General features: G+C 39.4%; 1 protein-coding gene across 2 annotated transcripts; it reads right to left on the bottom strand.

The window, feature by feature from the left end:
- Nucleotides 1-276: 276 nt before the first annotated feature.
- LOC115679498 (DNA-directed RNA polymerase 3, chloroplastic) lies at nt 277-13,592 on the bottom strand. 2 transcript variants are annotated; one of them, XM_030603095.2, is made up of 19 exons: nt 12,668-13,592; nt 11,879-12,082; nt 11,633-11,766; nt 10,916-10,985; nt 9,912-9,970; nt 9,651-9,768; nt 8,893-9,006; nt 8,283-8,414; nt 7,574-7,990; nt 6,317-6,367; nt 5,343-5,413; nt 4,692-4,776; nt 4,406-4,558; nt 3,349-3,423; nt 3,175-3,264; nt 2,214-2,261; nt 2,013-2,127; nt 1,470-1,573; nt 277-1,130 (listed from the first exon to the last, which is right to left on the bottom strand). In XM_030603095.2, exons 1-19 carry the CDS (start codon nt 13,472-13,474, stop codon nt 1,020-1,022), a joined length of 2,958 nt encoding a protein of 985 aa, XP_030458955.1. In that variant the 5' UTR covers nt 13,475-13,592; the 3' UTR covers nt 277-1,019. The 2 variants fall into 2 exon arrangements, with proteins under 2 accessions (XP_030458955.1, XP_056166686.1); XM_056310711.1 differs by lacking the exon at nt 6,317-6,367.
- Between the last annotated feature and the right edge of the window lie 1,079 nt (nt 13,593-14,671).

The raw sequence follows: 14,671 nt of genomic DNA, 5'->3' as shown, positions 1-14,671 counted from the left end.
TGAGAATAACTTAGGGTTTTTTATGGCTTTTGCCTAATATTTTTCGACATTGAATATAAATTAACTCGGAAGCGTCTTAGCAGTAAACTCACGTACCAAGGTTGATGACAAATGGCTATTCTTCATGTACTAATCGTTTAACAGACTCCTCCCACCCCGGAACTTCGATCGGACTTGCCCGCACATCGTCTGTTTTTGAGAAGTCATAACAAAAGGGGAATTGAGCTCAGCAAATTGGATTTTTCACCCACAGAGATAGAGAACCGAGAAGGCAAATATAAATGAGCCGATGCAGCTTCATAATAGCACTGAAACCTCAAATTACAATCGTACAAGGATTTGTAAACAGCTGTGTGCAGACAAAAAATTACATACAACTGCCACCATGTTCCGACTACTGGTACTTCTTGTCCTATGTCAGCTATATACACTCTATTTTGCAGTTATTGTGACTTGGTCTCTATGTGCAAGTATTATTCATCCAGCTTATCCATCAAATCTGCCAGTGGTCGGCCTCCTTTTGTGTTGCTGCCTTCTATGTGAAACTCATGCTCAAATAAGACCAATCGCTTGCAGTTCTCCTCAAGGGAATCAAACAGCAGGACAAGCACGAGTTCCGATCAACTCCAGCATGCAGACGGGTGTTGCTGCAAGGGTTCTAGTTTCCGCAAGAATCCCTTGCCTCCGCAAAAGAAGTTGGGAGATAGTTTTTGACAGTAGTAGTAGAGGAGATCCCTAACTTCTCTGTGCTAGTAAAAGATGGTTGCGCAGCCATCCTGTAAAACTTGCGAGCTGCTCCGCTTGTCGATTATATTCAAAAAGCATTTGCTTCCAAGGAATTGCCACTTCGTTGCAACACTGGTAATTTTTCTTCTCTGCCATTTGCAACCTGAACGTGTGCAACTCAGTGGTTCCTTCTGAGGCTCCTGCTTTCAGCTGGTAGAAAACAAGATTCTTGCTCCGAGAATGTGATGCTTTTGATCACTTGGAAGAAGTTCCTACTCTAGCCATATGTTAGATCAGTTGAAGAAGTAAGGAGATTCGAGGACTTCCCGTAAGTCAAAGTTGCCTCTATCAGGTAGGGAAGGAAACGTCAGTGCTGGATATGATGTCTGGAAACTTTCAAGCAACTGCATTAACACAAGACGAATTAAGCCCGATTGAATCCTTGCTCTAAAAAAGAGTAGATATATTACACAACACAGTGTATAAATGATAAGTCTTACACCAAAAGTTGGCTTTTGATTCACATTTCAATTGACAATTGAATAGAGGATTATTTTGAGAACCATGAGATCTCTAAATTATCTATAAGCCTAGCACTTTTACCATAGTGACTGGAAACACACTGAAGCATACAAAACCATAGTCATCACCTCATCAACCTTTTTCTCAATAGTTGATAGGAGACACATTCAAAACATTCGTATTAAGGCTTAGCAGCTGTTTATAAGAATCAAGGTACTTACATTTTCGAGGACAGGCATATCATATAGTTCGACAAATTTTTCGCGTAGAATCCAGTTCATCTGGTCCACATCACAAGCATGTGTCCAGAATGAGTCATGCACCCCTGCAGTTTATTCATACGAGGATGTATGTGAGTTTCACACCAAACAGGAGCAAGTTGCCCTCGAACATACTTCAAAGACTAATTTCCTATGTCTTCTCACTAAACTCGCTTCGGCAATTTAGCTTAGAATTTTCCAAAGTCCAAAAGAACGATATTCGTGTAGACCTATCAGGGAAGACCAAGCCAGACCAATATTGGGACCAATTCGTCAAATCTCCTCCTTAGCTAGGATCTGTGCAAGATCCATAAGAGCACGATTGTCCTTGGGAGACTAGTAGATTTTAGCAAACATAGGAATGTACAAAACCTGAACCAATATGCACAGCATGCAAACCTAACAGAACCTATTCTGGTGCCAGGTTAATGTGTATCTAGTATTTGCCTGTATCAGGCTCAAGATCCAAGTGAGTTCTTGCAAATATAGTGGCTCGAGAGAAACCTGCAAAACGTAGACCAGCCTCGCTGCAGGCAACGGCAGTCATCATCATGTGTGAACCATCAAGTGAGTGAACAAAATTTGGGGGAAATGCTGTTCTCTGTCTTCTAACATCAACCTGAAGTTCATACAACATTTGAGTTTTTTGTCAGTATATTCAGTGTCATGGGATATAACCTACTGAGTTTTCCAAACATAACCTACCAAGTCACCCTCCCGCTGCAAGGCCAAAATCTGAAGGGTTGTTCTTATCTGCATTACAAAACTTATTCAGGATTTTCACATAGAAAATCCAGCAATAGAGAAATTCTGAAGGGTTGTTTCTATCTGCATTACAAAACTCATTCAGGATTTTCAAATACAGTAGCACAAGACACAAATTCACACATCCTTCCTGCAATCCCCTCCCTAATGAGGTCTATGTTAAAAGCCCAGTCATTCTTGTATCTTCACTATCTTTCTCGAGAACATCATGCATAGCATTTAATGAAACAAGTAGAACACTTTAAAGACATAGTTGTTTACAATTAATAGTCTCGTGAAGGGCAGTGCTGTATAATCGAGGAAACAATGCATAGCATTAAAAGTAAACAACTAAGTAGAATCTGTGAAGAAAGTCAATGGTGATTAGTAAATGAGTATGTACTCCTCTAGTTGCATCACATGGCACAACCAACTTGAGTGCATTACCACTTGCAAAATTAGCATACATTATCCTTCAAGTAAAGTAACTCAAGAACACGACCAACAAAAAGTAACTCAAGAAGATTGGTATATTTATTAAACTTGAATTAGATTATACATTAGATGTAACAACCAAGAGAAAGACACAATCGAATATGTGATGATTACATGGAAGGAGCTAAAAAGCTCTCTTAGTTTACATGTTTATGCGAGAATAATTGCAAGTTCTATTTGCACCATTTATAGAGTTGTTTATTATCAGATCCAAATATCTTATTGTATGTTCAGATCATCCACATCCTGTAATTGTAGCACTTTTTGGCACCAGAAGGCATGCAATCATTGGTTTGTTGACCAAATGTATGAGTCACATCAGACATAAAGAAAACAGCAATGCCCCACAACACATTTCGGGCAGTAGAGTATATAAAGCTCGGGCTGTGACATGTCTAAACCCAGTAAGCACAACCGAAACACTCACAAGATGGCGTTTATTCTTATAGTACGGTTGTACTACTGGAAGACCAAGGGGAGTAGTCCACCGCACTGGTTGATTTTCTGAAGCAATAATCTGAAAAGACGAAATTACAAACATATTGCATAAATCCATCATGATAGAGGATTGATAAATTTCATTGCATTACAGAAATTGTACTTTTGCACAATCACCAAGCCAACCCATTATTCCACGCGCCGCTTCAAATATCTCTTCAAGGGCGGTCAGTGTTACCTGCAGAGAGTTATCTAACTTCAATGCTTATTGTAACATGAAAACCTCAAAATTTCTCAAACTGAAGCAGAGTGCGCAAGTCTTTTTTGGTATACTAAGAAATTTGGATTGCACAACTGAGAATGATTCTACAGCAGAAAATAAAATGTACAAGTCCAATTGAAAAAAAAAACAGAAAAAGAAGAAGAAGAGCAACACTGCTTGATTCGGCATTTCCAATAAAGAAAGATGCCAATAAAAGATATCTTATCAGAGAAAGCCAGTACGATGCCCAGCTCAAGCCACATTACCATACAGCAGTGTCATACAACCAAAGATACTGGGGAACATGTAAGTCACACAAAGACTTTCAAATGAATTCCTCCTAAGCTCTTGCATTCTCCTCAATTAAAATGAACTGTGCTTCTGGCTTTGATTCAGCTTCTTCGCAGGAATATCACAAGATCATCCACGGTGGCACAACCAACAACTCAAGCACGCACTCAACAATATACTCAGGTACAAAAACTCTACAAACAAATGCAGAGAAAACCATCTTCCATGTACAACAAAAGCAGACTCAATCACATGCATGACCATGAATGGCATCAGCAATCGACTCGTACATAATTTTGTTACACCTAGATCTTACCACTACACACAAAGTTCAATTCTAGCCAACAAAAGGACATGCAAACAATTAAAAACAGAAGAGTACAAAGTCAATTTAGTTTTTCCTTTCTTGTTTCTTTTATCATATAGACAATAATAATCTTAGGCAAAGGAAATGCAGAAAGATGCAGTCAACTGAACAAGCGTATTAAGTGAAAATATTATTATCTGGAAGGTGGGCAAACACAAGACTGAGTTTGATGAGGTGTCTCAGCAGGCGGCTGAGCCTGTGGAACCTCACGGTACAGGCTTTGTAGCATTTTACTAAAAGTAACCATATGACTCCATACAGACACCCTACTTCTTGAAAATAGATTTGGCGAAGGCTTACTTTAGCAGCATAGCATGCAGCAGTAAATAGCAGTCTTTCATCACCAAGTACACCCTTCTCCTCTAATCTTCTTTTTATCTGCTCACGTGCCCCAACAAAAGTGACTCCATATACTGAGGTCATCACTGTTTGCTTAACTAGTTTCCTATCCACCTGAAAGGTTTCAGAAGATAAAACTGTGACTAAACAGTAAAAGACAACCGTACAAAAGCAATTTGATAAATGAAAAGTTCTTTCCAAGAAGGAAAATTCAAGAATAAACTTTGTAAGACCCAAAGAAATGCACCTGGCCCAATAAGACCTTCGCCAACGCAGCATTAGGATAAGTAGCAGGGTCCTTCTTGCTGTCCCTTTTCATTATGTCATGTACCCTAAACCCCAAAAAGAGAAGGTAACCAAGATATTTCACATCACATAACTTAGAGTATGGGTTAACCTAGAGCATGCACAAAGAGGAGAGAGGGTCCGCACAGCAACAAGGAAATCTTCTAAAGAGTAGTATGACCTAAAATTTGCACATAGGCATAATTGAAATAGCAATTCTACCATTACCAAATCCATTTCTTCTGTGGAGTCGGATCTCAGCGGTGCTAAGAGAACTGCTCTCTTGCTCTAGGAGATATAGGGAAAGGAAGAGTTGTGTGAAGACAGAAGAGACTATCAGGAGAGACAACTTCTTTCTTTCTAACCTACGTGTATGACTGGAGTGATCAGATATCTTGCTTCTTTTCTTTTCAGATTTTGGATAGATTAACTGGAAAAAAGATGCGAGGCAGTTGGGAAGTGCAGAGTACTAAGTTATTAAACACATATAACTACCTTGGTAACTGTCCAGGCAATAGTACAACTCCTAATGTTCGCACTGAGAAAAGCAATGTAATGGTATTTTGCAAGTCTAACAACAACAAAAATGTTTCACAATGGCCATGTGCTATACCTTGCAGCAATTTCTGAATAAACATCAGCAGGTTTCTCTGCCGCAACTAGATTTACTGCAGCAGCTTCCATCTGGAAAAAGAGTATGGTGTTGATAATAAAATGAATGATCATAAGAAATTAAAATATTAAGTTACACAAAGTTTCAGGGGACGGTTTCATAAAATTACTTCGGATGACATGCGAGATTCTGCTTAACATCTATATTACCATATCAACAGTTGAGATAACTAATTCATCATCTAGACATTGTCAGAACAGTAACAAAGACCAGCTAGAGACTAGAACTACATTTCCACGACAGATATGAAGGAGATTTAACCAATATGGAGAAATATCACCTCAGATAGGCTGTATAATTCAGATATCACTTAAGAACTACAACTGGAAAGGGTCCTCATAGACATTTTACTTCTAAAAACCCAATTCTTGCAGCATATACCCTTCAATGTTGGAAAAGACAAATAGGGAAAGACAAGAAGCAAATTTGAGCAAATGGTCAATGTACTCCTGATTATTAACCACCTATTATCAGCTAAGTACCTAATTGTTCTACATAACAACAGCTTTTGGGTCATTCTTTCATTGAATGCAACTTATCAGAACTGTAACTTTCTAAATGAGCACAGGGAAACAGGTTTTAAGTGAAATTGGAAGAAACGCCCAGATGGTATAAACCACAAATGTATCTCTTGACTGAAAAGATTTAGTTGCCAAGTTCCGTGTATTATTCTGCCAAACAACAGCTTTTGGGACAATTCTGTCATGTAAATGAAACATAGCTGCAATCTTTCTAAATGATAAGAGGCCTTTAGTTGGTCTGGCAAAGAAACTTGAATTTACAAATGCCGACATATTTGTCTGCCAGAATAACTAACTGGGTAAGTAAGATTCCATTTGCTTTGGGTGTCACAGTTTCTAAAAGTATGAAGAAACAGTCAGCTAAACCGCTTTTTGCAAGGAGAAAGTACCCACACTGTCTCTTCCCAAGGCAGCATAGTGCTGAAGGCCATTGCAGGAACCATCCTGAAAATAATGCATACTCACTAATTCAAATGGTAGAATCTCAAGTGAGTAGGGGTGTGTGTGTGTGAGAGAGAGAGAGAGACAGTATATAATCATCTCGGCAGAGTAATCCACCATCCCAGGAAGGAAAAATAAGAGAATAAAAAAAGTTCACTTATGATCAACAAGGCCATAGCAGTGAAAACCACCTTACATAGTTGACCATTGACATTCAGAGCATATGACTACAATGTAATTCAAGTTTCCTAGAAGGCAACTCATAGAGTTCTCAATTATCCTAATTCGTATATGTTGTATAATGATCTAAATTTTCCATGTCAACACTAAGCAAAAAAGACTCTTCGCATAACTTCCACTGGAAATGGAAGAGGAAAAACGCTCATTACAGAAAAGATTTTCCCTGCTAGTCTTGCAACTTTTCTTCAGGTTTTATGAAAAACAACCCAGTGAACATCTCTATATCTTATGAAGGAATTTTCTTAGCTCATCATAATCTCTTTTAGAATAATCACTTAAAACAGCAAGCATCAAGCAAATTATACTATATGCCGTGCCTATATAGAACAAAGTGCTCCAATAACTAAGTATAGACTAGCAACGTAACTAAACCTACTTTTTTCCATGTGTGTTGCATATGTCCGTGTGGGTACAGAATATACAAATTGTCCAGGACTAGGAGCAAGATTTCATTCCATTTACACCATCGACAAAAGGCCCACATATGTTTTGCTGGCCAATTGGTTTTTGGAAAATCAGAGACTTACTGCTAGATGCGAGATATTTGAACCATTGGTTCTAGTAATCCCCACTAGATAGATCTACCAACATTAGATGGGAGTATAATAGATTAGTTTGAGAACACAAAATCATGGGAATCATCATCCATATCTTATCTATAGTGGGTTCTCCAGCTCCTTCAAACAGCATAACAAGACCGTAGATTTAACTTTCTTGAAATCATTTGGCTCAGCAAGGTAAGGCCACATGAAGTAGACTTTGGAGTCACTATCCTCCATCCCAATAACCAAGAAGCAATATAGCAAACTAAAAACCAGATTTGAAGTTTTATTACCAAATATTGGAAACAGGCAGTACATATAAACAACCTTGAATTGATCTATCAAACAAGGTAAGTGGTAACATATTACCAATTAAAGCCAATAAACAGTAATTATTCGCACCCTTGAGACTAGCTGACATATTTACCTGATGAATTGGAAGATGGGAGATGGCAGTATATGGTGACAAGCTCTTCAACGCTTCCGACAAATTGATACAGGCAGCTAAGCACTGAAAAGGGTCTTCAGCTGTCAACCACCACCTATTCCCCTCAATAGGCTTCTCTGCTGAGTCAAATATATCGTCCATATGGTTTTCTATAAATGCCAGGCGTCCATCATGTGAAAGCTTTTCAACACCACCAGAATAGAGGTTTGCCAGATGTATCTTCAGCCAATGAAACCCAGACTTCCCTAGCGGCCGTCCTTCAGCAAACTCAAGAACTCCTCGACAGAGATCAGAGCTTAAATGATTCAGATGTGAATGCATTGGATATGCACGGCCACGGAAATCCAGATTGTGAGGATAATAAAAACCTTCCTCTTTCCTCATCTTTCGGGCCACCTGTTTCATGAAGAATTTGCAAGGGAGTAGATCAATAATGCTCTCTTCAAATACATGGAGACAAACTTTATGCAAGGACATAGACTTCTACGCAAGCCAAAGTCTCAGCACTAATTTGCATATTTATAATAGTTGCTGAAACTGGGATAACAAGAGATTGCCATTCTTTTACAAGGAATGGCGCAGCAGGAAAACAGGGGAGAAATATCCAACAGTCTAAGGAAACTACTATCCTCTGAGTCAAGGGAAGGGGGGGGGGGGGGGGAGCCGGGGTGGGGGCGGTGGAGCTTACAGAGAGTTTAAGCTCAACATCGCATCGCTGAGCATGCCTCTCTCTGTTAACCTTCTTTGCTTTCCGTACATTCCACTTCCACAGTTCAAGCTCTTCACCATCATCGGAAACATCCTTAACTGGCAAAGGAAGCTGCAAGAAAAAAGAGATTGGAATAAGTTCTGCAAATTGTAGAACGAAAGTAATGACCAGAACAACAGAGTGACCACAACAAACCAAAACCAGCAAGCTTCCACATGGCAACCAATATTAAAACAAATGAACAGTGATAGGCAAAACCTATTATTACAGCACAAGTTGGACGTGATTCTTTCTCGTTTCCTGTTTCATATAAGTCACTCTACATAGTATCCGATCATTAAAGAAAATGATTGAGAACTCTAGTCAAATCATGTTATACTTAGAAGTCATTGCGGTAGGATATCATCAAGCCAAGTCAACTTTTTCCTGAACAGAAGAACCTAGATATAGAACATCAACAATATACTGGTCATGCGCAACAATTATAATGCCATTACAGATCAGAATCTTCAGCAATCAAGTTGGCCAAACACAATTTGCAAACAAAGAACCGTAGTTTGTCGTGAGCATGAGTCTTGCATGTGCTCACATCATGTCTCTCAACCAAACCTCCAACACTTCCACCTTGAGCCCAGAGGCTCTCCACTACAGCAAGTACTCTTCGATTAATCCTCCATTTGGTACTTCCAAGTGTGTCCAGGGCCTGCTTATGGATAAGTAAAAAGGTCAAACAAAATCAAAGTAAACAAGCATTAGAGTGAAACAGATAACCTTAGAATTGGCCAGCATACAAGTATAAAGATTAATGCATAATGAGGAACTGCATGACATGTCTACACAGTGATGCCTAGTCCATTCCACCACATAACAGACGAAACAAATGTATCACTGGCTAACATATCGTGAAACAAATACACCACTAGATACTCCCATGTACCTTACCAAATAGTGCATTTGCTTATAGTTTGGTAAAAGAACTTTGCAATTATTCCCATAATGAAATTAACGTTTACCACAAAAACTTAAGGAGCAAAGTGTTAGCCCGATTACCAGACAAAGTCACAGAAATGATGTGATTAAATATGTAGAGAGTATATCCATTACGCTGCTAATCATGTTATTGCACTTAATCGGATAAATTGTGTCCACATTTTTTTGGATTAGATTGGCAGTAGCCAAATGCAACCAGCTTAATGATGTTGAATACAATGCCCCAACTCTGATACCATGTTAAGCATACAGATAAAGCTCGCTTATTTAAAGCTACTCTCGAATGGTTTACCCTTGGCAAATACTGCTAACACAAGCTAAAAACGAAAGAGACTTCACATTCATTGACATCACTACCTTAAATACGTTATGCATTTGTTCCTCGGACACATTCTTTAGAGCATCCTGCTGCTTTCTCGATCCATGAGTACGCATAGCATAAGAAGGGAGGAAGAAGTACCCACCCTTGTCATACCTATAAAGAATGAAGACAGCTATTAGGATCGCAATCTCAGACGGCACCTCTGGAAGAGTACTGCAAACTCTCTCTCTCTCTCTCTCTCTCTCTCTCTCTCTCTCTGTACAAACAGCACTTGCTAGTTTCCATATAGTTCATACCCTTTCCATTTTCTTGGAGGAACCAGCATAGGCATATATGGAGCCAACATATGCTTTGCCTGCAGGAAGGAGAATAGATAAAGAGTTATGATTTGGGGGAGTTACATCATAGTCGAGACTGTAAACTTAAAGATTCCGCAAAGGAAAATGGTTACTTACATTTTAAAAGAAAACGCAGTAGCTTAGCATTTGAAAGAAAGGATGTCATTATGCTAGTACACAAATATATTCATATGGCTTAGGCCCCTAACTGTTGATAAAAGGGGACTATATGAAAATGTGGAAGCTGCCATAGATATCACCTAATACTTGTCTCCTAATTACTTTTCTTTGCATCAGTTGCCATTCCATTCTTTCTTGATAGTACAATTTGTTCTTCCAAGTATGAAGATGGTACTCCTCACCTGTGTTCTACACAAGAATTATGACCTTTTCCCCCAATTTACAATTCTGCAAAACTTAGATATGAAAATAATTGTGACATATAACTGCATATTACATTAAGTGCGTATTTATAGAGGAAGCCTCCAAACACTAGACAGATATTCTTCAACCCTGCAAGCCTCATCTCGGTTTTCTCATATATTAGCTCCCATATTCTTTTGTTCGCAAGATTGGTTCCTAAAGGAGTACCACGGACTCTCAAAGATTTAACAATTTCAACATGCAAGTCTCAGGCAAAGTTTAGCTGCACAATCTGAAACATCAATGTTTGGAATATACCAAAGTGGCCCATCATCGCAATTGTCCGAATCATTTACATTTTCTGTCGGAATGTACATGAAGAGGTGAAGATGCTTTCTCTGTATAAAATTTCTTTTATGGCTGATATCATTTCATCTTTATGGATACTAAAATATGGATTTGGTCCATTCACATGAACCGAACCAATCACGAAATAAATGGGCAAAAGGACATCAGATCATAGCATGGCACCAATTATCTTTTTGCGGTATCCAGTAGTGCATTGCATAGCTCATGCTCAAAGAGGATTTTCAGCTTACATTAACATCCAGCTTTTCAAGAATTAAGGGATCACATTCTATAACACCATATCTCTTCAAAATCTTCTTCCTACAAGAAAGACAGTTTTTAATAGGTTAAGCAAAAATTGCTTATAAGAATAAGCAAGCTACATTATCATCAAGTAACAGGAGCTGTAAAAGATCACGGAGCCAATACAAAGAACATAATAGACTCAGTATTAGAAAAGTTCAGATACAAGTGAAAACGTATTAGTCGACTACATAGCCTACGGTCATCATGAATAAACATTAGTCGACTACATAGCCCCTAGTAGTGCATCAACAAAACAAATCTGCATGATTCTGAGAAGCAAAGATTAAATGGAGAAGCCAAAGGAGACAGGATTATGACCTATGAATCTACTGAAACATTTACATCTGTAGGTCATGGCGATAACGAAGCACATATCTCAACAGAAAGGAAAAAAGAAAATAGAGAGGATTTTGTCGAAACTAGAATTAAGCTATGACCAACCTTCTATTCATTCTTTTTGAAGTATAGCTACCAACTTAATATTCTAGGAAGTCAAACAAAGATAAATTGCTAGAACAGAATTTGATAGCTATCAACTAATAAAATGGATTTTTGTAACCAGCAAAAGACAGAATTCCTCTCTTTCTACTAATAAATGGAGCATCAACTCATAACATGAGATCATTTTACGTGAAAGCCACAGAAAGAAGAAAAAGTACTACCCAGGATCCTTCTTAACCATTTTTAGTTTGTGCCTGAATGCTGGTCGAACATCAGGTGGACCTTCCACTAATTGCTTAACTGGAGGTTGGACAAAAGCTGTTTCAGTTAATAATTCTATCAAACGAGTTCCCAGCTGCACATATATAAAGTCAAAAGGTCAAAGACCTGGCTACCTCAGTAACCGAGACGATCCAGCCATATTACAAAGGAGGGAAAAGAAGAGAGAAAAGCCAATCCTCACAAACCTTAGCCTGGGTATCTCGACCCCAAGGTTCGAATTCCTCTTCCTTCACTAGCTTTCTTACTTCGTTAAATCTTTTTCTCTTGATCAAGCCATTGACACGTCTCTGGCGCATCACTTGATCTTTGTCCAGATCCACTTCAGGTTCAACCAAATTCATTTTCTTCCGATTGCTCTTAGCTTTCTCCAGTAGACTCTGGACCATTACCTGAGTCATGAATGGATAGAAGAAGATGATTCAAACAATTATTCTGAACAAATGTTGGTAATATGAAAACGAAAAGGAAGAACTTCGCTTCATACATGAACAGAAGTCATAAGATTGCAGACAATAAGATGCAGGTTGAAACTTATATTGCCGCGATAAAGTTTTCTGCACGAAATGCCATCCCAGTTTCATGACAGAGTCTTCAGTTACAAGAGGCCTCATTTGCAGTCAATCTAAAGAAGCAAATAACTATCTTTTATTCAACCAAACAGACAATTTATGAATCGCTAATGCATGGAAATAATTTTTTTGAGGATTAAAGACTTCAACGAAATTGCCCTTCTGCACATTGTGCAGCTGCTAGAACACAAACTTAGATCAAACTGACAGTGAGAAATCTCTAACACTTGAAATAAACGACGTCCACGAAATGAAAAAGCCGTGTTAGTATTTGAATTCTAACATCAGCCTAACAGAATCAATGAAGATTCATTGCTTTTCAATGTGGTCGACCATACTTGTAACCATTCAACCTATATAGTCCAACAGCAATACTGAGAAAATGCATCAAAAACCAAAACTCACCTCCTGCTCAATCGCCACCCCGACATTAACCGCGGCCTGCACGAGCTCGACGCATCCATCCGTGTTCCCCACCATCACCAACCCCATCATCTTGTGCATGACAATCACCGCCATCTTCTCGGCGGGCAACAAGTCGATGTGCGGCGCGTACGCCGCCTTGTTCTTCTTCGTGCGCTGCATCCTCTGCTCCCTCCCTATCGCCTCCTTCAGCGGGTCGAACCACCCCAAGAACAGCGCCTTCACGCGCGGCAGGTTCGGCGCCAGCTTCCGGTCCCTCATCTCCCTCTCCAGCTCCCTATACTCCTCCACCATCTTCTCCCACGCCTCCGTCTCCGCCCTAACCTGCCGCCTCCTCAACGAATTATACTTCCTCCGGTCCATCTCCTTCAGCTCCAGCTCCGCCTCCCGCCTCGCCTTCCGGTACACGTTCTTGAAGAATATCGGGTATATCCAGGGCGGGTCCTGGATGAATATCCTCGGGCGGGTTTCTTGGTCGGCGACCTGCTCGACCGGAGCCGGGAAGTCGGCGGCGGGGGGCTTGTGGAGGACCTCGAGGTAGCCGTCGTGCACGGTGTCCCTCGGCGGGTGGAGGTGGGTCGGAGACGGCGGGGGCTTGAGGTTGAGCGAGGACGGGAAAGGGAATGGGAATGGGAAAGGGAAGGAGCGGGAGAGCTTGAAGAGAGAGATGGAGGGCTGGTTGGAGAGGTAATGGAGGGTTCGGCGAGATGGGTTTCTGGGTTTCGAGCTGCGGAGTCGAGTTGCGGCGGACGGCGGAGAGAAGGAGGAAGGAGTGGAGGCGGAAGCCATTGTCGCCGGCCGGCGGCGGAGGAAGATAAGCCTGCGAGGCTTCTTGGACGAAAGCGCCGCGCGCAGAGCAAGAGGAAGGAGGAGGAGGAGGAAGAGCAAACCTCCCTTAAACCTTCAGAAAATGTTGTGGTCCAAAAAAACAAATAATAATAATAATAATAATGAGCTTCGGACAAATAAAAGATATTTTTGAAAAAAATCTTTGATCTCGTATGGAAAAATACGGGACCCAAAAAATAATTTGTGTCGAATTCAAAAGGTCATTTATGAATAATTTTCATATTTATATATATTTAGAATACAAAAGTAATTTATTTTGCGAGTATAAATTTCGTTGTTGCATTTATGATGCAGTATGATATGTTACGAAGATTATGATTTCTTTCATATTTACTAAAAATAAGTACAAGTGCCATGTCAAGAATCAACGCGACACTGCATATGCCAATTACAAGGTTTCGAATTCCAATCAATCAACAAATATTAACTAATCTTTTTCAAGATGATAGCCATAATTAATTTATTACCTAAAAAAATCGCCAAGGATGCATTTATTTCAAGGAAAACTCAATAGTAAAATAAAATAATTTTTCAAAAAGTATTTTCCAAAAATACTTTTGGTTTTCCTTTGTTTGGGAAATCATTTTTTAATATTTGAATTTCATTGAAAAATAATTTGAATCTCCTGATTTTATTTCTGGTAAAAAATAATTCAATTTTTTAAATAATTTTCTTGTTATTTTAAAAAAATCAAAGTTTTAATTAGTTTTATTTTTCTTTTCTTTTTTTAAAAAATCGAATTTTTAATTATCATTTCTTTTTCTTTTTATTCCTTTTCTTTTTCCTCCTTCCTCCGCCACGACCGGCCAGCGACCGCCATAGGCAAGCTCGAGGCTTGCCCGATGATGGCCACAGGTGAGCTCAACGAAGTTCAAGCTCGCATCGACCAAGCCTCAAGTAATGTTTTCTAAAAGAAGCACTTCGCTTCAATCATACTTGAGGTCAAGTAATGTTTTCTAAAAGAAGCACTTCGCTTCAATCATACTTAGGGGTGTCAAAACCAAACACAATACCCAAATCGAAACACGAACCGACCCGACCCGAACACGAAATTTTCTTACTGAGTCGGGTTGGATCTCAACTTGTTTGGGTAACAATAAAAAGAATTGGGTATTGTTTGGATCTATTAGGCTTGGG

Source organism: Syzygium oleosum, unplaced genomic scaffold (assembly GCF_021117445.2).
Source record: "Syzygium oleosum isolate NSW1041296 unplaced genomic scaffold, Sole_v2.1 Sole_v2.04, whole genome shotgun sequence".
NCBI classification, from domain to species: domain Eukaryota; kingdom Viridiplantae; phylum Streptophyta; class Magnoliopsida; order Myrtales; family Myrtaceae; genus Syzygium; species Syzygium oleosum.
The sequence above is the reverse complement of the archived record's forward strand: the minus strand, read 5'-3'. Positions and strand labels throughout refer to the sequence as shown.

What these genes read in the sequence shown, in the direction of transcription:
- LOC115679498 (XM_030603095.2), bottom strand. Translation starts at nt 13,474, where the DNA reads ATGGCTTCCGCCTCCACTCCTTCCTCCTTCTCTCCGCCGTCCGCCGCA. An exon ending in ATGGTTAAGAAGGATCCTGG is followed by an intron (nt 10,986 to 11,632) that starts GTAGTACTTTTT and finishes TCTTTCTTGTAG; the next exon opens with GAAGAAGATTTTGAAGAGAT. An exon ending in CCTCCAAGAAAATGGAAAGG is followed by an intron (nt 9,769 to 9,911) that starts GTATGAACTATA and finishes CATTCTTTATAG; the next exon opens with GTATGACAAGGGTGGGTACT.